Source organism: Leopardus geoffroyi, chromosome E1 (genome assembly GCF_018350155.1).
Source record: "Leopardus geoffroyi isolate Oge1 chromosome E1, O.geoffroyi_Oge1_pat1.0, whole genome shotgun sequence".
Classification (NCBI taxonomy): Eukaryota; Metazoa; Chordata; class Mammalia; order Carnivora; family Felidae; genus Leopardus; species Leopardus geoffroyi.
Genome location: NC_059330.1, coordinates 12,290,371 through 12,316,090, shown reverse-complemented (window position 1 = coordinate 12,316,090; position 25,720 = coordinate 12,290,371). Strand labels below are relative to the sequence as shown.

The following is a 25,720-nucleotide window of genomic DNA, read 5'->3' as shown; positions in this document are numbered from 1 at the left end:
TCCTCCGCTCGCCCCCTCCTCCCCAGTTCTCCATGGGAGACCGGGAGTGGCAAGTGGCCAGCTTGGCCAGAGGCAGCTCTGAACCAGGCGGCCTGGGCTGACAGCTAACGACAACCACCGCTGGCGCTGCGGGGAGACCTGCGAGCCGGGGTGTAGGCGGGGGGGCCGGCCCCCGTCGGCTCCGTGCCCCGCCGTCCACTCTGGCGCGGACTACCCGGGAGCCTGCGGGCTCGGGAGGCGGAGGGGTGGCGGGGCGGGCCCGGGAGCGGCCGGAGCCTGCGCAGTGCGGCGCCCGCGCCCGGCGGGGGATGACGTAACCTCCGCCTGCGGCCTCCGCGCCCCGCCCCGCGCCGCGCTCCGCGAACCGGGCGAGCGCTGCGCGGGCGGCGCCTGGCTGGCCACCGCCTCCCCCTTGGCGTCCGCGCAGCCGGGTCTTTGTCCGCCGGCCCCGCGGCCGCCCGCGCTTTGTTCCCGCGCCCGTCTCCCGCCGGCCGGGGCGCGCCGCCGAGCAGCCCCCCGCGTCGCGCTGGCGTCGTCCTCGTCCCCCTCGCCGCCCCCCGCGCGCGGCCGGGCCTTGCCCCCCATGGTCTCCCGGCCGGAGCCGGAGAGCGAGGCCATGGACGCGGAGCTGGTGGTGACGCCGCCGGGCTGTTCGCACCTGAGCAGCTTCAAGGTGGACAACTGGAAGCAGAACCTGCGGGCCATCTACCAGTGCTTCGTGTGGAGCGGCACGGCGGAGGCCCGCAAGCGCAAGGTGCGACCCCCTCTCCCCCCGGAAAACTGCGGGCTGCGCTGGGGGCCGGAGGAGACCCCTCGTGCTGCAGCGCTGCCCGGCGAACCGGTTGTGATGGGGCTTTTGGGCCCTGTTGGGGGCGAAGAGAAGGAAGGGAGGGCTTGCTAGTTTCTTGCCGACCCCTTTGGGCGGCGTTCGCAGGCGGGGGGGGGGGGGTGGTAGGGCGCTTCTCCTTTCCAATTCCCCCCCCATCCTCCCTCCGCCCCCTCCCTCCCGCGCCCTCTTTTCCCCTCCCCCACCTTCCTCCGCCCCTCCGCTGCGCGGGTGGGGACGGAGCAGGGGCGGGGTTTGGGGCGTGTCCAGTTCCGGGGGTGGGTGAGTGCAGATCTGGGAACCGGGAGGTTTTCTCTTCCAGGGTTGTGGTGGAAGCTTGGTCCCTAGGAGGCAGGTGTCCCACGTTCCAGCGCTGGGCCTCACCCGGGAATCTTCCAGGGCGGGGGAGGGTTCGGGGCGGGGGGGATGGGGGCAGTGAAGAAAACGTAAGACAAAGAAAACTAAAAAGGGACAAAGACTCCGGGGACTGTTGGGTGGCCTGCTGTGGGCCAGCTGCTTGCCACCATTTTGGGCTCTAGAAGGAGTGTGCATCAAAGCTCACCTGGGTCAGGGAAACGGAACCACGTGTCGGGATCGGGAGTTGTTAGGGTGAAGCTACAGTTGTCTTGGTGCCTGGGCAAAACACCTCACCGGCTCCCGGGTCCGCAGGAACGACTGTAGGGAAATGGCAACGCCCCGCCTCATTTCAGATTTGGACGTGGGTGGAGGGGATGACCGTTGGGAATGGAACAAGTCAAGCCAGTGTTCAGACCTATATCCGGGAGAGCCACTTCGTTATCAGCACGGTTGTGGTTTGGAGAACCGCTTGTAGCTACGGAGGAATGGATTTACAAGAAAAGATCGGTCTGTTGGGAAGGTGGGAGAGTGGCGTGCCTTCTCGTTAAGAGACTTTAGTCAGAAACTGATCGCCTCCAGTGACATGTTGAAGAAATTACATTTTTAGCGTTCTATTTTTCAGATGTATGTCCTATTGGGCTTATTAATGATTTGGAAATCGGAAAATAACGGCATTCTTATATGAATAAACCTTGGTACAGTGTGACGTGATTTTGCATATTAGGAAGGTTGGGAGGTGTATTAGGTTCCACCTTGAATAGCTTTTTGGTGTGGTGGGGGGAGGGGGGGGGAACTAACATCCCCTGAGATTGTAGGGAATGTTAAGCACCGGTTTTATTTCTTTTTAACAGTAACGGTGTTGGGAAGCATTACCTCTTAGAATGAACTAAAATCGGGAATGATTTCTCTTAGGATCAGAGTGAGATTCTTGCTAATGGAATTATATGCTTTTAAAAAAAATAGCCTGGTTGAAACCATCAGTCTTCAGGTGATTGTATTGTTACCGCTGCATATTAGTTCATTGGTGGGGGCTTATATGATCTCTGTAAGATTCTTCTCCATATTGGATTAAGTAAGGAATCCCCTGCTTTTTGCTTTTTTCTTCTCTCTCGCCCCACCCCTGTAATTCTTTAACAAAAAATTTTTGTTTAACAGTCCAGTTTAACACATCATTAGCTTTGTCTCATTTCCTAAAGGAAGGAATCACTGTATGTGTGTGTGTGTGTGTGTGTGTGTGTGTGCGCGCGCGCTGTGTTTTGGATTAACCTTTAATGTCACTTGCTTAGTTTCAAAGCTGTTATTCTTTGTTATTCACTAGTAAGAACTCGAGCTACAGACAGGTAAGAGGTGGTGATAAATACTCTCAAACTTCAGATCTGTCAGTGTTGGCAATACTTTTTGGTAGTATACCAGCGAGGAATCTTAATGTCCTTCATCTTTTATGCTCCACACTTTTGGGGGGGGGGTGTATTTTGTATCTTTTGGGTCCTATATAACTGCATTTCTAGCACTCTCTAGTGGCCCAGCCAAGGAAGAGTTGGTTTGACAAATCCTTTAACCCAGACCATTAGCAATGAACAATACACATTAGTCCGTTTGCGTGGGATTCTCAGCAGATCTGTAGGCTTAGTATATTTTTGGTTTTAACAATATGAAGTTTCCTACTAAAATATTTCAATTTAAGTTATAATATTTGTAAATAAAGTACCTTTTGAGGTTGAAGTCGCAGCTGCAGCGTAACCATAGAAACGCAGCCCTGGATGAAAAGAGAGTTAGAACTTTAAGTAGAAGCGTTAATGGTTTTTGTATCCAACTTTGATTCTTCTTTTAATAGGCACAGAGTGAGAAGAACATGATCAGATTTGATAACTTTCTATCCAATTTCGGCTTGGTTTGCAGTAAAACTTACCTACTACGGAATGTAAAACTGTTCCCACCATTCAGGACTCAGTGCTACCACAGTGGACTCTGCATTTCTGGCATGTGTTACATATAGCACATGTCTTACCGTTAGGGTTTTTGTGTGTGAAAAAGAAACTGGCAATAAAAACATCAAGAATTTACAGTGCTGCTGGTTATTATGACTTAATATAGTCTACGTTATATTTTGAATATATGGACCCTTGGGAGAACAGGTAATATTTTTTAAATAATGACCCCTCTCTTTTTTGAACGACTTCTGTGACTAAAATTTTCCAGCCGCTTGTCCTCAAAACACAGCCCTCTTTGTAGCTGTAGTAAATTCTCTTATCAAATATACTTTGCCACAAGGGAAGAAGAGTTGTCAAACATACTGTGAGTATTTTGGATTATTATGGATTCTGGTTTAATTTGGTCAGTAATCTGGACAGGAAACTTTTTTGGAAGGCTTCCGAGGCACAAAATTTGGGGCCTAGAGCAACCAGCCCTTTGGGGTAGAAATTCTTGGGGAAATACTTTGTTTGAGAAAGGGGCTGGAGAGAAGGAAACTTACCTAGCAAATGAAAACACCTGTCATTTGTTCTGTTTCTACATGTGTGGTCTTTCACACCACCATTTAGATGTGGAATTAGGTACCCTCTGGAAGAAAGTGGAATGATTCCCTAATTGTTAGACCTCTCATTTTCTCTTCAGTCCAGAGTCAGCTCTGAGCCCTGGGTTTCTATCTTGAGGAATTGAAATCAGAATTGTCAAAACCCGTTAAATAGTAGGTATCACATAGTAAGATAATAAATATCTGCTTTAAATTTTAGAGTATTTGTGGATGCCTAATGATAATTCCTACACATAGGGTAGTTAGAGCCTGAACATACATAAAAGAATGCGTAAATAATTCTAGATGCTTAATTGTTGGTAAGTTTTACTGAGGAAGGTTAAAATTCATGAATCTGTGTATTTTAAAAAAACAGAAGTGACCGTGTGAAACATGTTCTTAATGTGTAAAAATAAAACACCTTCCGGGCTTATTGAATATGTAAGGTGAGTCTTTTCTGGCTCCAGACATTATGTTTGATGCCTGGGTCTTTCAAATTTTTTAAAAATTATAAACACATGTGTACATATAAAGCAAAGCTACACGTTTTTATTTATGTAAATATACATGCTGTGTATCTTGGTTCCTTTTTTCACTTGTTGCCCGTAAATCTGTTGAGCCGTGCAGTTAATACTCCATTGAGTGGAAATAGCGTTGTGTATTTTCCCCATTTTTTCAAGCTTTCAATTTGGAGAATTTACTAAGAATTTGTAAAACTTAAACCTGGTAATCAGTGGAAAGAAGGAATAATCTTAGGCAAGACATTTTTATGTTTTTGTTTGCTGAGATACTGAAATGTGATTTGTCTACTTGACATCAAACCTGAGATGCGTGTAAAAAAGTGCACTTTCGGGGTGCCTGGGTGGCTCAGGCAGATATACCGCTGACTTAGGCTCAGGTCATGATCTCAGTGGTTTGTGAGTTCGAGCCCTGCGTTGCACTCTGTGCTGACAGCTTGGAGCCTGGAGCCTGCTTTGGATTCTGTGTCTCCCTCTTTCTCTGCTCCTCCCCTGCTCACGCTCTGTCTCTCAAAAATAAATAAACATTAAAATTTTTTTTTAAAAATTAAAAGTGCACTTTTGTTTATGGAAAAAAATGGGGAGGGAGGTAGCTAAAAGAAAACATATAAAAACAATGTGCAGCAAAAGTTGAGGATAGTAGTTTTTAGAGTAAAAGTGGAGTGCCCTTTGATTTTGAATCTTTACAAAGCAACAATATAGATTGTTAGCCTATGGACACTTGCTTACAGTGAGAGTAGCTCTTACAGTCAGTGTTGTGGAAGTGTGGCTCAGGAGGTAGGAAATGGTCTTACTTATCTTGAGTGGTACTTTTGCCCTGTGTTTTAGGAAAAGATGTGCTGTAGGACTCAACACTGGTCCTCCCTTTATCAGCGCTGCTTTAGTCCTGGAGTCTGAGATCCGAATGAATCTCTAGTACTTGAACTTTTTAATAGAAATCATCATTGGGGAATAACAGTTCTGCTGTTACTGGCTTAGACAGACTACATGGGGTGACAGGACACACTGGCAGGTCATAAACCGGGCGCTGGCCCCACCAGTGAAACAGATTAGTCCTCACTGACTCAGCTAGGCACTTAAACATGATGGTGAGAAAGCCACTAAGCCCTTTGTTTTTGAACTTTCTAAGTTCAGTTCATTTGTTGGATAGGTCTTTTTTTTTTTTTGAGTAAACTTTTTTCTTTTCAAATTTTATTGCTTTGAGGAATTCACTTTTGCTTTATTTATCGATGCCGTGGATCTTTCAAATCCTTACAACAAAACACTATACAATTCATACGAAGCAGGGGACAAGTCATTGCAAGTAAAAGATCCAAAGCAGAAAAAAATTTTCCTTTGAGATACTTGTAGATTGCCATGCCGTTGTGAAAAATAATACAGAGAGGTCCCTGTACCCTTTATTTACCTAGTTGCCCCCAAAGGTAGTATCTTGCAAACTATAATAAAATATTAACAATCAGGATACCAACATTGATATATATCCTCTGTGATATAATCCGCCTGTTTTATTCAGATTCCCCCCCTCCCATGTCCCTGATTGTTAACATCTTAGTTGCCATGGTACAATCTGTCACAACTAATGACCAAGCTTGATACATTGTTGCTAACTAGAAATCATACTTTATTCAGATCTCATTAATTTTTCCCTGATCTCCTTTTTCTTTCTCAGAATCCCACCCAGGATCCCACAGTACATTTAGTTGTCATGTCTCCTTAGGCTCCTCTGGCTTGTGACATCTTCTCAGACGGTCCTTGTGTTTGATGACCTTGGCAGTTTTGGGGGCATATTGCTCAGGTATCTTCTAGGATGCCCCTCGATTGGGGCTTGTCTGATGTTTTTCTCATGGTTCTTAGTTGTGGTTACAGGTTTGGGGAAGACCAAGTTCTGTCAAAGGTGGTGCGGTCAACATGACTTAACACTGTTGGTCGTGAACTTGACCACAGGGCTGTCAGGCTGCTCTTCTGTGAAGTGGCTCCTTCCCTCCTTTCCCTACTGTCCTCTGTGGAACAGAGTCACTCTGCACATGTCCACTTGAGGAGTGGATGCCTCCTTGAGGCCAGAATATCTATAGAAATTATTTGGAAATTTTATATAGGAAATATTTGTACTTTCTCATTCCTTTAGTATTTATTCAACCATGTGTATCAGTGTGGACTCAGGGATGTTTTATACTATGGGTTATAATCCAGTGCTCTCTTTTGTTGCTCAGGCTGTTCCAGCTTTAGCCAGTGAGAGTTCTTCCGGTTGTCTTCTGTGTCACTTTGACATACCCTCACCAATTTTTGGTCGGTTGGTGGTGGTTTTTGAGGACATCTGTCCTTTCTGGTACCGTCAGACTTTCTAGGCTTATATTGTATATTTTCCGCCCCGGTCTTAGAATCTGCCATTTCTCCAAGGAGTCCTAGTTCCTTTTATTGGAGAATAGAATTAGAATATATGGTTTGGGCAGTGGCTGTGCTTGTTGGTACCAATGTTGTGGCTTCTCAGCCCTCGGGGGACAGAGCTAAGAAACAGCTCCGAATTGGCTGGCATATACTAATTCACGTACACACAAGTCTATGGTTATTCACCTCCACTCCTGTTAAACTATACCTGAGTTGGTAGTGATGTCTCCCAACTCTAATCCAGTACCACATGGGTCATTCTAGTCTTCTCCTTTCACTTATCTGTAACTTCTCTGTCCAACATAGAAAGTTATCAACCATCCACGTACTTATCTGTTTAAGGGGGCAAGGGTAGGCCACCCCCAAATGTGACACTTTGGCATATTGTTTATTTTTAATTAAAAGTTCCTTAAAAACCACCTATGCAAGAACATTCTGATCCTCCTTTGTCTCCAGAAAGCAGGAAATAAATCTTCCGTGTCAAAAGGTACCCTCTTTTTCCAGGAGCTAAAGAGACATCTTTACGGTCAGAGGTGGGGAATCTAGAACCAAAAAGGCTGAACAACCTTTGTTACTTTTTACCAATTTACTACCCCAGCCCAGATTCTGTGTGGAATTCCTTCTTAATTGAAGTTCCTGAACAGAAGTTTTTGTCCTGTCAATTCCTCTCAGATTTATTGTTTCTTTGTCTAAAAAGTATAAAAACTACCAGTCTTTTTTCATGTCTTTGGGTCTTAACTTCAGTATTGGGTCTCTGTGTGCACATAAGTAAATTTTTTTCTCTTCTGTTAATATGTCTCGTGTCGATTTAAATCTTAGACCAGCTGGAAGAATCTTAAAGGGTAGAGGGAAATTTTTCCCCTTTAATAGTGGTTTCAGAATTGTTAATCTGCCCCCCGCCCCCACCTTTGAGAAGCATCGTTAGGGTTAGGTATGGCTCCTTTGGGCTTTAGTTTTACACTCTCCACTCATTTCCAAGTTATTTAGGCAACTTGCCCCACACCAGTTACATTGGAGTTATGGCATACATTTATTTGTAATATAATCAGATTCTTTTGTCACAACCACGCTCCATCCTGACACGCTCTGACTGCCTAATTGTGCCTTAAAAGTTCACTGATTTCTCATTATGATGATAGTACTTTATATTTACATAGTATTTTATATTTTGTAAAGCATTTTTCATATATAAATTCATTTTGGTTTTGTTACTCATGATACACTTTTTTTTTTTTTTACTCATGATACATTTTTTTTTTTTTCAACGTTTATTTATTTTTGGGACAGAGAGAGACAGAGCATGAACGGGGGAGGGGCAGAGAGAGAGGGAGACACAGAATCGGAAACAGGCTCCAGGCTCTGAGCCATCAGCCCAGAGCCTGACGCGGGGCTCGAACTCACGGACCGCGAGATGGTGACCTGGCTGAAGTCGGACGCTTAACCGACTGCGCCACCCAGGCGCCCCATGATACATTTTTTTTAGGTAGGCTTGGCAGGTAAGTCTCCTAATCTATCCAAGGGCACTGATAGTGAACATCAAGTCTGAACCTTCAAATTAGATTAGTTTGAGTGTGGAGTTCATATTCCCCCTTAATTTATTCTGGAATGTTTTCCAGTATTCCCAAGTATAATCTCAGCAAAACACGGACCTGATATCCAGCCCACGTTGTCACCTGTTTGCAACTGATTAGGACCCCCCTTCTTCGAGTTCAGTAATTTGTTAAAATGGTTCACAAAATTCAGGGAAACATTTACTCATGTTTACTAGATTATTTTAAAAGATACTCCAAAGGGTGCAGATGAAGAGGTGCTTAGGATGAGGTCCAGGAGGGTCCTGGGCACACGAGGGTCCTGGATCCCGGGAGGGTCTCAGTGGAGGGTGCTTCACCCTCCCAGTGCGTGGTTGCATCAATCAACACACATGCCCTCTGAACCCTTTCTGTTAGCATTTTTATGAAGGCTTCATTCATAATGATCAGTTAAGGTATGATCGATTAAGCAGGCGTTGATCAAATCATTACACAGACATGATTGATCAAATCATTGGCCCAGTTGGTGGAGGTTGGGATAGGACTGAAAGTTCCAGCCCTCTGATCACACTGTTGGTTCCCTAACATCCAGACCCCACCCTGAGGCCCTCCCTGAGCTTTATCCCCTCATTAAGATAACTTACTGGTTGAAAGGGACTTGTTTCAATAACAAAAGACACCCTTTTCAATCTCATCACTTAAACATTCCGAGGGGTTTAGGAGCTCTGTGCTTGGAACTTTGAAGGAAGACCAGAATACAGTATGTATTTTCTTATATCACAGTGATGTCACTGCCACATTTGTACCTGAAGGAGTTGAACTAAATCTATTTTAGTTGAGATTCAAAAGGCCCAAGTCTTGCTTTCTGAGACTGGGAAATTTGAGGAGATTGTTTAATTTCAGTTACGTCTTTGCCTTTTAGTGCCTCAGTTCATGTAGAAAATGTTGTGTCTTCCTGTCCCTTTGCTTAGATCAGAGCCTATGATGGTAAAACAGTATATTGAGCCCTTGAAAAAGTCATTGAAGAGAATGCGTAACAATTAAACATACCTTCTTTACAATTGTCAGATTTAGTAGTAGTTCCGGTCACAGGTAATATGTGAAGTGTGCGTTAGTTCTTAAGGTGCTGTCTCCTGTTTGTAGTTTTCTTTAAGCTGGACTCAAAATTCACTGCACACCTGAGTCATCCTATGGGTGAGTCCACCTATATTTGACTTAAAGGGCCATGCGTCTTCTGCCCCCTCCGATCCTTCTTGGGGTAGTGAGGAGGGTGTGAGAAAGGAGATAATAGACATTAAGGTATCCAAAGAAATGCTGTTAATATTGGGGCCAAATGAATGGACTTTCAGTGCATTTCTTGTACTATGTAAACTCAGAACTGTTTTTTTTTTTTAAGTTTTTTTTTAATGTTTATTTTTGAGTGAGAGTGAGAGACACAGAGTGAGCGGGGGAGGGTCAGAGAGAGAGGGAGACTCAGAATCCAAGGCAGGCTCCAGGCTCTGAGCTGTCAGCATGAATGGTGAGATCAGACCTGAGCTGAAGTTTGATGCTCAACCGACCGAGCCATCCAGGCGCCCCTTTGAGTTTTTATTTAAATTCCAGTTAATTAACATACACTGTAATATTCGTTTCAGGTGTAAAATACAGTGATTCAACACCTGTACATCGCCCGGTGCTCATCCTAAGTGCCCTCCTTAACCCCTGGCACCTATTTTTTTAATTAAAAATTTTTAATGTTTATTTTTGAGAGAGGGAGAGACAAAGTGTGAGCAGGGAAGGGGCAGAGAAAGAGGGAGACATAGAAACCGAAGCAGGCTCCAGGCTCCCGGCTGTCCGCACAGAGCCTGACTTGGGCCCAACTCATGAACAGTGAGATCATGACCTGAGCCAGAAATTGGATGCTTAACCTACTGAGCCACCTTGCCCCACCCCACCCCCAGCCACCTTCCCTCTGGGGACCATTAGTTATCTATAGTTTGGAGTCTTTCTTGGTTTGTTTTCTCTCTTTTTTTTTCCTTTGTTCGTTTGTTTTGTTCCTTAAATTCCACACTTGAGTGAAATCCTATATTTGTTTTTCTCCAGCTTCTTTTGCCTGGCACAGTCCTCTCTAGCCCCATCCCTATAGCTGCAAACAGAACTGTTAAATGATTGATCCTATCTGCTTCTCCTATCCATAAAAGTCCCCGTTGCGTTTCAGGATTACTTGTGGGCTCCTGAATCTACTTGAAGTAACTCCTAGGAGAAAGGGATTTAATACAAAAATCTTTTCGGGGACTCCAAGAGCAGTAGATTCCAGGTTGAGTTTCCTGGATCCCCCACCAGCCTCCGGAATCCCTCTGCCTCTGCAGATCCAGGACCGTGTGCAGTGCCTCCCTGGCAGGAAGCTGTAAGATCAGCTGACCGGGGAAACCTGCCGTCTGCGGCAGCCAACTGTTCCAGAAAGCACATGTCCCTGTGCCTCTCCCTGGCCCACTCAGATGGCCGGTGTGTGGTGCAGGGGTGTCTAGCCTTTGCGGGAGTTAGAATAATAATAGCTAACGTCAACCCTGTATTATTTCCTGCAGCTGCTTTAGCAAGTGACCACAAACTGGTTTAGAACAAGTCCTGGAGGCCAGGATCCCAGAATCTGGTGTTGGCAGGACCACGCCCCCTCCAGGGGTCTCTGGAGACAGGGGAACCACTCCTGGCCTGTGGCCGACCGGGCCCCATCCCCTCCAGTTTCTGACCTCCTCTTTCAGCTTGCCTTCTTTCCTGTGTATGGGGTCTTTCTGCGTCTCCTTCAAGGACACTCAGGATGGCATTTAGGGCCATCCCAGATAATCAGGTATAATCTCATCTCAAGACCCTTAATTACATATGCAAAATACTTTTTTGAAATAAGGTAACATTCACAGGTTCTGGAGATTAAGACAGGGACACACCTTTTAGGGAGCCACTGTCAGCCTTACAAATCCTATGGGCAGTGTTCTCAGTCCATGAAAAGCACCGAATCTTTTAACCCTCATAATAGCTGTATGAGGTAGATACGTGTCCACATTTTAACTTTATTTATTTATTTTGATAGAGAAAGAGAGCATCCCAGCCAGGCTCTGCACTGCCAGAGCAGAGCCAGATGTGAGGCTTGAACTCATAAACTGTGAGATCATGACCTGAGCCAAAGTTGGATGCTCAACTGACTGAGCCACCCAGGTGCCCCGAGAACTGGTCTCTTAATTGTTGAATCCATCAACTCAGTAAAAGGCCTTCACTGGTGGGTGCCCTGCAGTTGAGTGTCCTGGGTTTTACACACATGAACAATGGTCACCCAGAGGAAGCAGTTAGGTCCACGCGGAAACGCTTTTCCTTCTTGTTCTTAGTGATGGCAGGGCTTCCCATTTTGAGTTAATTCTCTTGACTCCATATTAATTGAGTTCACACCCCTTGTAAGAAACACTTGTTCTATAGAATTCCATAGAATCGAGCTTCTGCTCTTGTATACAGACCTTTCTGACTTCCCCAGTGTTCACTCACCTGATGTTGTTCTCCTTGTAAATTTCATAATATTTGGTTTGTGTTTCTCAGCTTAACCATATATATTATCTCTATTTATTATTTTGTATTATGGGTTTTTATTCCTATTAATTTTAATTTTTTTATTATATTAATGTTTTTTATTTATTCTTGAGAGAGAGAGACACACACAGAATCCGAAGCAGGTTCCAGGCTCTGAACCATCAGCACAGAGCCCGATGCGGGGCTCGAACTCATAAGCCATAAGATGACCTGAGTCGAAGTTGGACGCTCAACCGACTGAGCCACCCAGGGCCCCTTTTTATTTCTCCCCTTGAAGAAGCGTACTCCTTGGTGAATTTCTGTGAAGTAAACATGTTCATGTCCTGGCCGCACAGAGAGAGTTGACACCCAACGCTCCAGGTGTCCCCTTTGATCCCCTTCCTGGTCCCAACCCTCCTCCCTCAGGAGAATCTACTATCCACCCATGTGTGACCATGAAATTACCTCTGCTGGCTTTAGGACTTTGTATGACGGTAGCAGGCAGTATGTAATTTTCTGTGGCCAGCCGCCTCCGTGCTCTGTTGTGAGGATGTACCATGTTGTGAGGATGTACCCTTGCTGGATGTACCATGAATTCCTTTTCGTTGCTCTGGTACCCACTCAGTGGCTCTACCACAGCTTATTCTTCTTGCTACAGATGAATATTTTATTATTTTCACATTTTTTTTTTTAATTTTTTTTTCAACATTTATTTATTTTTGGGACAGAGAGAGACAGAGCATGAACGGGGGAGGGGCAGAGAGAGAGGGAGACACAGAATCAGAAACAGGCTCCAGGCTCTGAGCCATCAGCCCAGAGCCCGACGCGGGGCTCGAACTCACGGACCGCGAGATCGTGACCTGGCTGAAGTCGGACGCTTAACCGACTGCGCCACCCAGGCGCCCCTTATTTTCACATTTGGGGTATTACCATTGTGATATTCTTTTATGTGTCTTCTGGTGTCCTTGATATATGTATTTCTGTCATGTGTAAGTTCCCATTTCTCTTGTACCTAAACTTAGGAATGAAATTAATTGAGTCTTAAGGTATGTATTATTTAGTAGTTGTTTTCCCTTGATTTATTTGAAAAAATATGAAACCTACAGAAATAGCAAGAATACTAAAATGAGTATCATACACATCTATCTAGATTCAGCAGTTGTTTGTTTTGGGGAATGTTAGGGTTTGAATGAGGTGGTGTGTGTTGGCCAGAGTTCTCTTTTGCCTTTTCAGTTAACAGAAGTGATCTCTGGGGTGATACTTTGAAATTAAATATCTAGTGCCCCAGTACACTTATATACAGACATATGTTCACACATCCACATGTGTACTCGGGCATGCACACACGGATATGTAAGTCATTTAGTGTATTTTTTAAAATATAATTTGTCAGGGCACCTGGGTGGCTCAGTCGGTTGAGCGTCCAACTTCGGCTCAGGTCATGATCTCACAGTTGACGAGTTTGAGCCCGGCATCGGGCTCTGTGCTGACAGCTCAGAACCTGGAGCCTGCTTCTGATTCAGTGTCTCCCTCTCTCTCTGCCTCTCCCCTGCTCATGCTCTGTGTCTCTCTGTCTCAAAAATAAAGATAAACATTAAAAAAAAAATTAAAAAAAAAATTTTTTTTTTTTTTTTAACGTTTATTTATTTTTGAGACAGAGAGAGACAGAGCATGAACGGGGGAGGGTCAGAGAGAGGGAGACACAGAATCTGAAACAGGCTCCAGGCTCTGAGCTGTCAGCACAGAGCCCTACGCAGGGCTTGAACTCACGGACCGCAAGATCATGACCTGTGCCGAAGTCGGCTGCTTAACCGACTGAGCCACCCAGGCACCCCTAAAAAAATTTTTTTTTTTAATAAAAAAATAAAAAATATAATTTGTCAAGTTGGCTAACATACAGTGTATACAGTGTATCTTTTTAAAATTGAGTTGAAATTCACATAACTTAAAAAATAACCACTTTAGAATGAACTATTCATGGGGCGCCTGGGTGACTCATTCAGTTGAGTGTCTGATTCCTGATTTCAGCTCAGGTCCCGGGATTGAGCCCTGCATTGGGCTCCACACTGAGCATGGTGCCTGCTTGGGATTCTCTCTCCCCTGCTTGTGCGCGCGCGTGCACTCTCTCTCTCTTTAAAATAAAAAATAAGTAAATAAGTAAAATAAAATTGAAAATTTGAAAATAAAAATTAAAATGAACAATTCAATGTATTCATAATGTACAGTCACCATCCTATCTCTACCAACTTTCAAATCACTTTCATTGCTCCCCATTCTCTCTCTCTCCCCAGCCCCTGGCCGCCTCTAATGTCTGTTCTGTCATTTTGGATTTACCTCTTTTGAGCATTCTATATTAATGGAATCACACAATATGTGACCTTTTGTGTCTGGCTTCTCTCACTTCGCATTGTTTTTTTTTTTTTTTTCCAACGTTTATTTATTTTTGGGACAGAGAGAGACAGAGCATGAACGGGGGAGGGGCAGAGAGAGAGGGAAACACAGAATCGGAAACAGGCTCCAGGCTCTGAGCCATCAGCCCAGAGCCCGACGCGGGGCTCGAACTCCCGGACCGCGAGATCGTGACCTGGCTGAAGTCGGACGCTTAACCGACTGCGCCACCCAGGCGCCCCTTGCATTATGTTTTCAAGGTTCATCCATGTTGTAGCAGGTATCAGAACTTCATTCTTTTTTATGGCCAAATAATACTCCGTTGTGTATATGTAGTATTTTGTGTATGCATTCATCCTTTGATGGACGTTTGGGCTCTTTCTTCTTCTTTCTAACTATTGTGAGTGACCCAGTATTTTTCTACCCTGTGGTTTTAGCATCCATGGCTGATTCTTGCCTGAACCCATTATTACCGTGATGATTATAAAGTGAAGATTCTGTATTTGTATTTTTGTCCTTCCTACTACATTGATTAGTTGGGAGTTCTCCTGTGACCAAGTCTGTTAAGACTGTGTGTGTGTCGTAATATCAGAATGAATGGACTTGGGGATTCTTTCTTATTCAGTGTATAATCCATTTTTTTTCTTCAAGTATTTATTTTGAGAGAGAGGGAGGGAGAGAATCTCAAGCAGGCTCCACCCTGTTCACACAGACCCCCCTGTAGGGCTCGATCTCACAAACTGAGATCATGAACTGAGCCTAGATCAAGAGTCTGTTGTTTGACTGAGCTACCCAGGTGCACTGTAATCCATTCGTATTCATTTTTATGTTCAAATTGTACCAGAATTGCCTAGTGGGAATTCCTCAAGCTGGTTCCCATTCTTTCTCACTTGACCCCCTTGGTGTTAGAGTCAGTGGCTCATAAAAGGTGTCCATTTATGTTCAAACACCAGTTCAAGAACTGTTCATGGCCGGGGTGTGTGGCAAAGTCATTCGTGTTTATGGATAATAGATTTGTGGCATACATCAGTGGTGAACGTGTCAGGGGCGCACCATGTAATAAAATCTGATTTGCTGCCTTAAAAGGAGTATTGAGTGGCGGGGGTGGGGGGTGGGGGCAGGGAACCTGGGTGGCTTAGTTGGTGCTGACAGCACGGAGCCTGCTTGGGATTCTCTCCCTCTCTCTCTCCCTCTCTCTCTCTCCCGCTCCCTCCCTCCCTCCCTCCCTCTCTCTGCCCCTCCCCCATTCATGCACACACTTTCTCTCTCAAAATAAATAAAACTTAAAAAAAAAAGTATTGAGCACGAACTTTATTGAAATGAAGAGATGTAGCTGAATATTGAATATGTGTGTGTATTTATTTATATTTTAGGCTTTCTTTCCCTGACCTGATAGTATCAGGACATGATCAATTTCTGTGTGCTTAAATGTTTATTTACTTGTGGGGTTTGTTTTGTTCTGTTTTGTTTTGTTTTTGAGAGAGACCACAAGCAGGGAGGGGCAGAGAGAGAGAGAGAGAGAGAGAGAATGAATGAATCTGAAGCAGGCTCCAGGTTCTGAGCTGTCAGCACTAAACCCAAACGGGGCTTGAACCCACAAGCCACGAGATAGTGACCTGAGCTGAAGCCAGAAGCTTAACCGACTGAGCCACCCAGGCGCCCCTTCTGTGTTTTTAGTTGGAGCTGATCTGCTTCTTTGTAATTGTTAGTTTCTTTTTGTGCAGCTAGGATCTTTTTCTTTAGGCAGATTTTTCTTTCATGAAATTCTGCAAAAGAACAGGTGGCATATTTTTACGTTTAAAACTCAGAGTTTAATTTTTATCTGTTTTAAAAAACTGTTTGTGTGTAGGGGCGCCTGGGTGGCTCAGCTCATGATCTCGCGGTATGTGAGTTCGAGCCCTGCCATCGGGCTGTGTGCTGACAGCTGGGAGCCTGGAGCCTGCTTCGGATTCTGTGTCTCCTCCTCTGTCTGCCCTTCCCATCCTCATGCTCTGTCTGAATAAGAAACGTTAAAAAAAAACCCAAAACAACCTTTTTGTGTGTTTTAAGGGAAAATTAGTAAGTGTGATAGTTATGTAATTATTCAGATAAGCTTATGTTTTCAGGGCAATGCTACTGTTGAATTTTTCTTGTTCTATAGAATTGGATTTACTGTTTCAAGTTCTTAGAGGAATTTTTTAAAATCATGATAATGCCTTTAAAATATCCTGAGTGGTAAAAATAAAGGATACCTCTTAATCTTTCCTATTCTTTCTGTCTGTAATTGAATGTAAGTGAATGGCAGACAGATTCTAGCTTGTGGTGGTAACTAAGAATCTCCAGGAATCTGTGGTTTTATAGTATTTATAACTAACGGGGAATTTTCCTTGATACCTATATCATTTGTTTACATCAAATATAATTGTATATGTAATTTGAAAACGTCCTCTGTATTCCTGAAAGCAGTCACAGTGAATTAATCTCTTCGATTTGTCACTGGACGAATAAATCGATGATACAACTGCTACCTGTGTTACCACGGCACTTCAGAAAAGTCTTCCACACAGACCGCAGCATCCTGTGGCCTTGCTTTAGGACTGGTGGCTCTCAAGCGGCAGGAGGGTGCCACCTGTGATCTCGTGGGCAGAGGCCAGAGATGCTGCTGGCCATCCCGTGGTGCCCAGGAAACACCCCACACCCTCCCGCACACACGCAAAGAGTTACCAGGCCCCACGTGTCCCTGGTGGTGTTACTGGGAAGTCCTGCATTGGGGGCGAACCTTACGGGGTTCTCAGAGGTAGCTTCTTCGTATTAACAAACATAAGTACTGACCATTGAGAGTAATTGTTTCCCCAAGAAGAAATACGGTTTTAATGATCAGGTTTGTTTATTTATTTTTTAATGTCTGTTTTTGAGAGATACTGAGTGTGAATGCGGAAGGGGAGAGAGAGAGGGAGACACAGAATCAGAAGGCTGCAGACTCAGCTGTTAGCACAGAGCCTGATGCAGGGCTCGAACTCGTGAACTTCGAGATCTTGACCTGAGCCAAAGTCGGACGCTTAGTCTTTTGAGCCAGCCATCCAGGCGCCCCTTAACGATCAGGTTTAAATTTGGGCCCAGAGATAAAACCACCAGCAGCTGAAAGGTGATGGATCAGCTCTGGCACCCTGAGAGTGGTGTGGGTCTGTGGTCCTCGGGATGCCCCTCGGGCCTTGCTCCATCCCGTGTTCCTGGGCAGGATCTGGATCTCTCCCCAGCTCCCGGCTGGGTGGGCATTCGGAGAACCTGACGTGCAGAAACGTCTGCGATTCGGCCACAGCGTGCGTACGGTTCTGGCTCACCTAATTTGCCTTCCGACCTCGGGCTTCAGGCACTAGGCTCTGTTGTCTTCAAGGAGTTCATCCGTGCACCCTCCCTGCCCATAAGGCAGCTTCCATCTAAGTAAAAACTGTGGTTCGTGTTTTATAGTAAATGTGGTTTGAGCCTAGTCCCCAGACCCTCTCCTCCCTCCACACCCTCTGTTCTAGGTGAAGGCACAGCCTGTCACCCCTGGGCTTGGCACTTGCCGCCTTCTTGTGTGTGCAGAGTGAAGCTTAGGAGTAGGTTGCCTCCAGGGTGAGGGGGCTGCTGGGGTAGGCGCGTCCTAGTCCACGTTCTCCCTGTGTCCCCCACCCCCATGGTCACAAACATATACAATAGCTTTCTTTGGGTGTCGGAAGAGCCTAAAGCCTTTCCCCCGCCCGGGGTGGGTTGGGGGGTGGGAGGGTTGTGAGGACTGAATGAGGTTAAGTCCTCTGAAACCCCCGGCACCAGGGTCTAGAGTGCACGTGGCGGGTAGTACGGCAGCCCTTTCTGTTGTAACCTTCCCTTTCCCGGACCCTGTTCATTTTCCGCTTTCCTCCGTCTCCCTGCTTCCCGCCCACCTGTCAGAACAGAAGAGACTTGTGTTCCGTGCTGCCGTCTCGGAGGTTGGAAATTGAATTTGATAATCTGCAGGGAGTTTATAGTGACTACGGTGTGGTTGTCATATTGTGCGAGAAAGCAGTGGCGTCCTTGGGTGTTGGGTGTATGAGAATCCTAACGACTCGCAGTTGCTGAGATTAGAGTTTTAGGTTTCTGTGGTCTAGTTCTTGGCAACAAACTGTTTCTTTTTCTTCTTCTTCTGTATCGCTTTGACTCAGCGTCCCTGTGTGTTGGTTGGTTGATTGCTTCTAACTTTGCTGTGGTCTTGTGACCTGGAATGTCAAACGCACAGTGACATCCATGGTAAGGGTGACTAGGCTTGGAGCCCCCGGGCTGGGTTGGGGACAGGAGCTGAGAGGGTTGGGGTGCCCTGTCGGGACTCAGGAGGAGAACACGAAGACTTTGATGGCTCCTCAAGCTTTACGTGGTAAATGAGCTTTTTTTTTTTTTTTTTTTTTAAACGTTTGTTTATTTTTGAGAGATAGAGACAGCACAAGCAGGGAAAAGGCAGAGAGAGAGGGAGACACAGAATCCGAAGCAGGCTCCAGGCTCTGAGCTGTCAGCACGGAGCCCGACGTGGGGCTCGAACCTGCCCCTCTCGAGATCATGACCCAAAGTGAAGTCGGATGCTGAACCGAATGAGCCACCCTGGCGCCCCTGGGCTGAGGTTTTTTACATGGACCTAGTTTTGAGCTAAAGGAGCTAATGTACATTTTGGGGCGGTTGAAAGGATCAATGGAGGGTCTCTCAGGTCATACAGGGTATGCTGTGATTTCCTTTCCCCACATGGGTCACTTTGCTCGACTGCTTTCTTGGTAAGAAGGCCTGTCGTGCCATGTGCTGGCTCTTAATTCTCTTCTCTCAATTTCAGGCAAAGTCGTGTGTCTGTCACGTCTGTGGTGTCCACCTGAACAGGCTCCACTCCTGCCTGCACTGTGTCTTCTTTGGCTGTTTCACAAAGAAACATATTCACGAGCATGCGAAGTCCAAGCGGCACAACCTGGGTAAGGCGCCTTCTGATGAGTGTCCCTGGTGTGGGGACGGCCACTACCCGGCCTGCTGTTCCCTGAGTCGTGGCTCCCAGCTCATCCGGGGCCCTGTCTGAAGTCCTCGTGCAACTCCAGGGGCGAGTTGATGAACAGATGAACTCAGCAGGCTTATGCACCCAGCTGGCCTTGGGGCTCTCAAGTGGATGTTAATATCTGTGCCATCAGCACAGAGCCCGATGTGGGGCTCGAACCCACCAGCCGTGAGATGGTGACCTGAGCTGAGATCAGGAGTCAGACTCTTAACCGACTGAGCCAAACAGGAGCCCTGCAATGTTAGTTATTAACGCCAGCGTGGAGTTGAGTGATTTTTATTGCTTCCTATGGTGGATTTTCATGGTTCTCGATAATACAGAGTCACGAAAAGGCTGACGGCACCGTGGCATCAAGATCAATTGTTTCGTGTAGTTGCAGGTTCAAGCCGTCGCACATTCTGGAAATTACACGAGGCGGGGTTTTGCTCTTGGCTTTCTTTCCTGTCCGTGTTCGTTAAGTGTCTCTCTCCTTTAGTATGTGTGACGTTTTCTCTTGAGTGATGGGGAGGCTCTTCGGCTGGCCTTAAGAAAGTCCCTTTCACGAGGTCCAGGCCAAAGAGCTATGACTTCACGGCGGCTCGGTATTGCCAGTTAAAGGTATTTTTAGGCCTTTTTAGGTAGTGGAAATGGAATGTAAGGACTCAGTCCTCTCTGCCGGACTTACTTGTAACTAACAACTTGGACTGAGCCTGAGTGAAAAGGGTGCTTGGAGCTAGGGGTTCAGGTTGTGACATTGAGCTCGTTGGCCTTTTTGGAAGGAGAGCTAATGGACCTAATAGTGCTGTCATGAGCTCTGTCCACAGAGGAACAAGGTAGTTCGTGATTTCTTCTTACATTGAGTAACCAGAGGCAAAAGACACTGGTCAGGACCGTGTGGATGTGATCAAACTCTGTAGTACTCACTTACTGTAGATCTTTGCTTTCACCGGTACAAATGAGTAATGCTGCCGTATCTGTTCTCCGACCAGCCCCATTTAGGCGGCTCTGCTGTTATGCCCGGGCTGTGATTCCATGTGGTTAGAGGGTTATGGAGAATTGGAAGTATATTTGCACTTGAAAAAGCTATCTGAAGAATTACATTGTTACGCAGAATCGTCTACAAAAATCACTTCAGAGATGCGTCCATTTTTTTTTTTTTTTAATTTTTTTTTCAACATTTATTTATTTTTGGGACAGAGAGAGACAGAGCATGAACGGGGGAGGGGCAGAGAGAGAGGGAGACACAGAATCGGAAACAGGCTCCAGGCTCTGAGCCATCAGCCCAGAGCCCGACGCGGGGCTCGAACTCCCGGACCGCGAGATCGTGACCTGGCTGAAGTCGGACGCTTAATCGACTGCGCCACCCAGGCGCCCCGAGATGCGTCCATTTTTAACCTGATTGATACACTCGTTCTCTACTTCTGCTGGAACGAGTAAGTTTTAGAAGGCTGGCTTTCAGAAACAAAACCTTGAAATCGGAGAAAGATGCGTTTGAGTCCGTGAACGTACTGGAGATTGCACGTGTATGTGTTTAACCAAAAGCTAGAATTAGTTTCTGTGTCCAGGTGGACAGGAGGGTGGCGGGCACAGGAGAGCGAGGCCGAAGCGGCAAAGTGCTGGAGGAGAAGAACGGGGATGGGCAGCCCTGGTCCTGCCTGGCGGTTTGGTCTCCGTTTCCCCCACTTAGGAGGTCACCTGCTCGTCTTCCGCCCTGTGCGTCCAACTGCAGCTCCTGCCCGTTATCTCCAGAGCAACTTCTAGGCTGGCGATACTCTGGTTGTCCTTTCATACAGAGTATTTCGCAGGATGTTCAAGGGCAAAGTGATTGAGCAGTGGTATGGGGAGTGAGGGACCTCGACTTCCTGGTGGTCCACTTCTTCTGCCTCCCAGGGGATATGTGGTAGTACGATGTTGAGACCTGAAGTTCTCATCAGGCATCCAGGTTTTAGTTGGAGTAGCACGGAGGCCTGAACTGAGTCTTGTCTGAATATTGTGGACGGTGCACTTAAAAACAGAGTATTGGTAGAGTAAGGCCATTGTCGAAGGTCTTGTGGAGGGACGGGCGAGGGTGGCATGGGACGAGGAGGGTCTGACAGCAGTCTGAGGCCCTGCCCTATCAAGTTGCCTTAATGCAGTGTGATAAATACACACTTCAGGGAAGAGAACTTCCCCTCTTTCGGGGTAGTCCCTCAGCTTTGCTGGTATGCTTCCACCTGTACGGGTTGGTGTCCCAAACTGGGTGTTGGAATATTCCAGCCGGCTGTGGGGCGGGTACAGCAGAGTAAGGTGACAGACTTGGAGCTGCTTTGTGTTCGTACCTTCTAGTTTCATGCAGGTCTGGTTTTGTGCTGAGTCCAAGGGTACTTAGATTTTGTCTGTATGAGCCACAGAGGTGTAAAAGTAATGCCTTTAGCTTTGTTCTGTGTGTGCGTGTGTCTTTCAAGAGTTAGAGCATGTGTTGGTGGGTGTGGGATATCAGTTCGCTTATGAATCGCCAGTGTTTTGCCTCCGTTCTCGAGGTTACCCTGCGACCAAACAAAAAGGACCTTGCATGGTGCATGCACGGTGCTTCTGTGAGCTGATGGCTTTGGGAATTCGCAAGGAAGCCAGTGTACCCTCATCTTGACTATGAAATAATTTTCCGGGGGAGCTACCTTGATGGGAGGTGTTGCTTTGGGCTTTTAAATTTTATGTTGAGGTGAAACTCACATGATGTACAATGAAGCATCTGAAAGCATACAGTCCAGCGGCTTTTCGTCACTCACCAGTCGTGCAACCGCCACCCCTCTACTCTCCAACCTCGTCGTCATCTCAGAAGAATACCCCACCTCCAGGAACTAATTCTTCCCTCCCTCCAACGCCTGGCACTCGCTAATCTGCTTTTTGTCTCTCTGGATTTGCCCATTCTGAGTATTTCATAACAGGAATTATACGGTATATGACCCTTTGTGTCCAGCTTCTCTCTCTTAGCATGTTTCCAGGGCCGATCCACGCCATAGCATGTGTCAGTAGTCCGTGCGTTGTATGTTTGAGTAACACTCCATTGTGTGGACCTTCCATATTTTGCTTATCTTTGTATCCATTAATGGATATTTGGGTTGTTTCCACCTTTGGGCCCTTATGATAAGCTGCTATAAACATCCATGTGTAAGTTTCTATGTGGACATACGTTTACCTTTTTTTAAGATGTATACCTAGAGCGGATTCGCTAGAGCGAATTAGCGGTGTCATATGATATTTCCGTGTTGACTTTTTTGTGGAGCCACCAAACTTGCCCACAGTGGCTGCACCATTTTACGTTCCTGCCGGCAGTGCCTGAGTGTTGCTGTTTCTGCACATGCTCACCGACACTTCTTTTCTTTCTTTTTTTAATAACTCTGGCCACCGTGGTGGGTGTGAAGTGGTGTCTAATTGTGGCTTTGATTTGCATTTTCCTAATGACCAGTGATGGTAAATATTTTTTCATGTGCTTCTTGGTCCTTCGTATATCTTCTTTGGAGAACTGTCTATTCAAGTCACTTGTTCATGTTTTTAATTGGGTTGAGCTGTTTGTCTCTTTGTTGTACTTTCTGAGATATGTGTGTGTGTGTGTGTGTGTGTGTGTGTGTGTGTGTGTGTGTGTAGTTTTTGGAAATACACACACACACACACACACATACACACACACACACCTTGGAGATATATGTATATATCTTCTGGATAGTGAATCCTTAGCAGAGACATGATTTGCAGATATTTTCTCCTATTCTGTGGGTTGTCTTTTCACTTTCTTAATAACATCCGTTGGTGTAGAAAGTCTAGTTTTGATGAAGTCCAACTTACCTATTTTTTTCTTTAGTTGCTTGTGTATTTGTTGTCAAACCTAAGAGTCCATTGCCAGATCTGAGGTCATGAAGACTTAGCCTCTATGTTTTCTTCTACTAGTTTTATACTTGTAGCATTTTATTGAGGTTGCTGATGCATTCGGAGTTCATTTTTGTATATGATGTAAGGATTGAGCTTCATTCTTTTGTTTTTGGATTTCTGGTCATCCTACCACCATTTGTTGAAAAGGTTGTTCTTCCCCCACTGAGTGGTCTTGGCACCCCAGCTGACCTCATTCATTTTACACAGTGAGTGAAGGGTGTGGAAAGGGTGTGGAAAGGTGCCTTGAAGAAGAGCTTGTCTAGGACGAGTTGAACACACGTTGAAATGTTTAAATGCCTTCCCCAGGCTGGTAGTTGGGCTGTTGGTTGCATGCTTGGCACTTTATTTGTTTGTTTATGTTTATTTATTTATTTTGAGACTGAGAGAGCACGTGGGGGAGAGAGAGGGGGAGAGAATCCCAAGCAGACTCTATGCTGTCTGTGCACAGCCTGACATGGGGTCGATGTCACGAAGTATGAGATCATGACCTGAGCTGAAATCAAGAGGCGGAATCTCAACTGACTGAGCCACCCAGGCACCCCTGGCATATTTTGTATCGAATGTCTCTACATTCCTGAAAATTTCTGTACCACCTCATTGTAGTCTGTCTCTGGCTTTGGTATCTCCACACCAGGAACTTTTCCCATTCAAGGAATACGAAGTCCCGAGGAGGAACCGAGCTGTCCGCAGAGCTTTGATGGGGACTTTCAAAGAATTTGTAGGAATTTTGTCAGTTTGCGGGGAGGGGCGAGGGGTAGATTGTGATTCTTTTTTTTTTTTTTTTTTTTTTTTTTTAAATTTTTTTTTAATGTTTATTTATTTTTGAGACAGAGAGAGACAGAGCATGAACGGGGGAGGGGCAGAGAGAGAGGGAGACACAGAATCTGAAGCAGGCTCCAGGCTCTGAGCCGTCAGCCCAGAGCCCGACGCGGGGCTCGAACTCACAAGCTATGAGATCGTGACCTGAGCCGAAGTCGGACGCTCAACCGACTGAGCCACCCAGGCGCCCCAGATTGTGATTCTTAAACTGAGCCTTCGTACACCTGCTACAGAGGACTTCAGAGATCCACCACAGTATTACCGATCTGTGTCATAGTAACTTAAGGCACGGAATGTGATCAGAGCTGTGATTTATGAAGACACTACTGTATACTAGGTGTACTGTGACGTTACAAAATTACCACACAAACCCATGAGGTGTTAGTGCTGTTACTATCACCATTATACCAAAGGGGAAACTGAGGCTCAGAGAAGTGGAGTGGTCCATAAAGGTACATGGCAGAGCTGGGATTAATACCAGTTTCTGTAAATCTGTAAAGCTCTTGCCTCCGTGCTGCATTGCCTCTCAAACATCTTGGTGAATCTCAGCCAAAAAAATTCTTCTTAACCGTTGAGTGGAGATAGTACCTTTCTTCCAGGTGCTTAAAGGACTTTATCTTCCTTTCTAATGTAGTAACTAAGGGCCGGGTTCTATAGATGAGGTGGTTGAGAAAATGAGTGAGAGCAGCAGTCAGCTCTGTGGGTCAGGAAGTCAAGATTCTCTGGTTAGAGGGTATTTTACAGCTGTCCTTGAAGCGAGAGTAGGCCGGTGGCTGTTGTGTCCCTTTTTGTAATCCTGTAGGAATTCTAGATATAGTAAAACGGTTTTATGTGTCAGGTGGCCGAGAATCCTTAGGAGCTGATCGTACTCCATGAAAGTTTTCCCTTGTTTTAAATCCCACTCTTTCGGGTGCCTGGATGGCTCAGTTGGTTGAGCGCCTGGCTTCAGCTCAGGTCATGATCTCACAGTTTGTGAGTTCAGGCCCCATGTTGGGCTCTGTGCTGACAGCTCAGAGCCTGGAACCTGCTTCTCATTCTGTCTCCTTCTCTCTCTGCCCCTCCCCACAGGCACTCTCTCTCTCTCACTCTCTCAAATATAAATAAACATTACAAGATAAATAAATAAATAAAATTCCCCTGTGTTTAAAAAAACCCCACTCTTGGGGCGCCTGGGTGGCTCAGTCGGTTAAGCCGCCGACTTCAGCTCAGGTCATGATCTCGCGGTCCGTGAGTTCAAGTCCCACGTTGGGCTCTGTGCTGACAGCTCAGAGCCTGGAGCCTGTTTCAGATTCTGTATCTCCCTCTCTCTGACCCTCCCCTGTTCATGCTGTGTCTCTCTCTGTCTCAAAAATAAATAAACGTTAAAAAAAAAAACAAACAAAAAAAACAAACAAAAAAAAACCCACTCTTTCAGAGAAAAGACAGAAGGTCCTGATACTTGAGAGTTAGGTTCTTTGTGAGATGTGGACGTTGACCCCTCTCTTGGGTTCTTCAGCCCTTCATAGGAACTTCCGGGGAAAATACACCTGCTTAGTATACACCCCACCTGCTTGGGATAGAGGTCTGAATGGGAGGGACCAATCATTTTGCAACAGGTGGGTTCTATGATTCGAGAGTAGGGAAATGGTATAAACAGTGAAATGTCTAAAACACTTAGGAGTTTCGTTTGTGACCTTAAGCGTTACCTGTACATTTATAATTAAATCTGATCTCTTCCCTCCATTCTCTTTGCAGCCATAGATCTCATGTATGGAGGGATCTACTGCTTTTTGTGTCAGGACTACATATACGACAAAGACATGGAAATCATTGCCAAAGAGGAACAGCGGAAGGCTTGGAAAATGCAAGGTTTGGTTTGGCCTAGATTTGTGTGCCTGATTTGTTTCTTAGTCCTGCATCCCCCCGTGTGTCTGAAGGGCAGAACTTCCCAAGAGAAAGACCAACATC

At 45.8% G+C, this 25,720-nt stretch overlaps 1 protein-coding gene across 1 annotated transcript in view; it reads left to right on the top strand.

The window, feature by feature from the left end:
• Nucleotides 1-325: 325 nt before the first annotated feature.
• The window catches only part of USP22 (ubiquitin specific peptidase 22), a 46,010-nt gene continuing 20,615 nt past the window's right edge, over nt 326-25,720 (top strand). Inside the window, exons 1-3 of the mRNA XM_045487647.1 lie at nt 326-754; nt 18,860-18,992; nt 25,508-25,621. Of these exons, the coding sequence (XP_045343603.1) occupies nt 584-754; nt 18,860-18,992; nt 25,508-25,621 (418 nt within the window). The 5' untranslated portion in view covers nt 326-583. The remainder of the gene's footprint in view (nt 755-18,859; nt 18,993-25,507; nt 25,622-25,720) is intronic.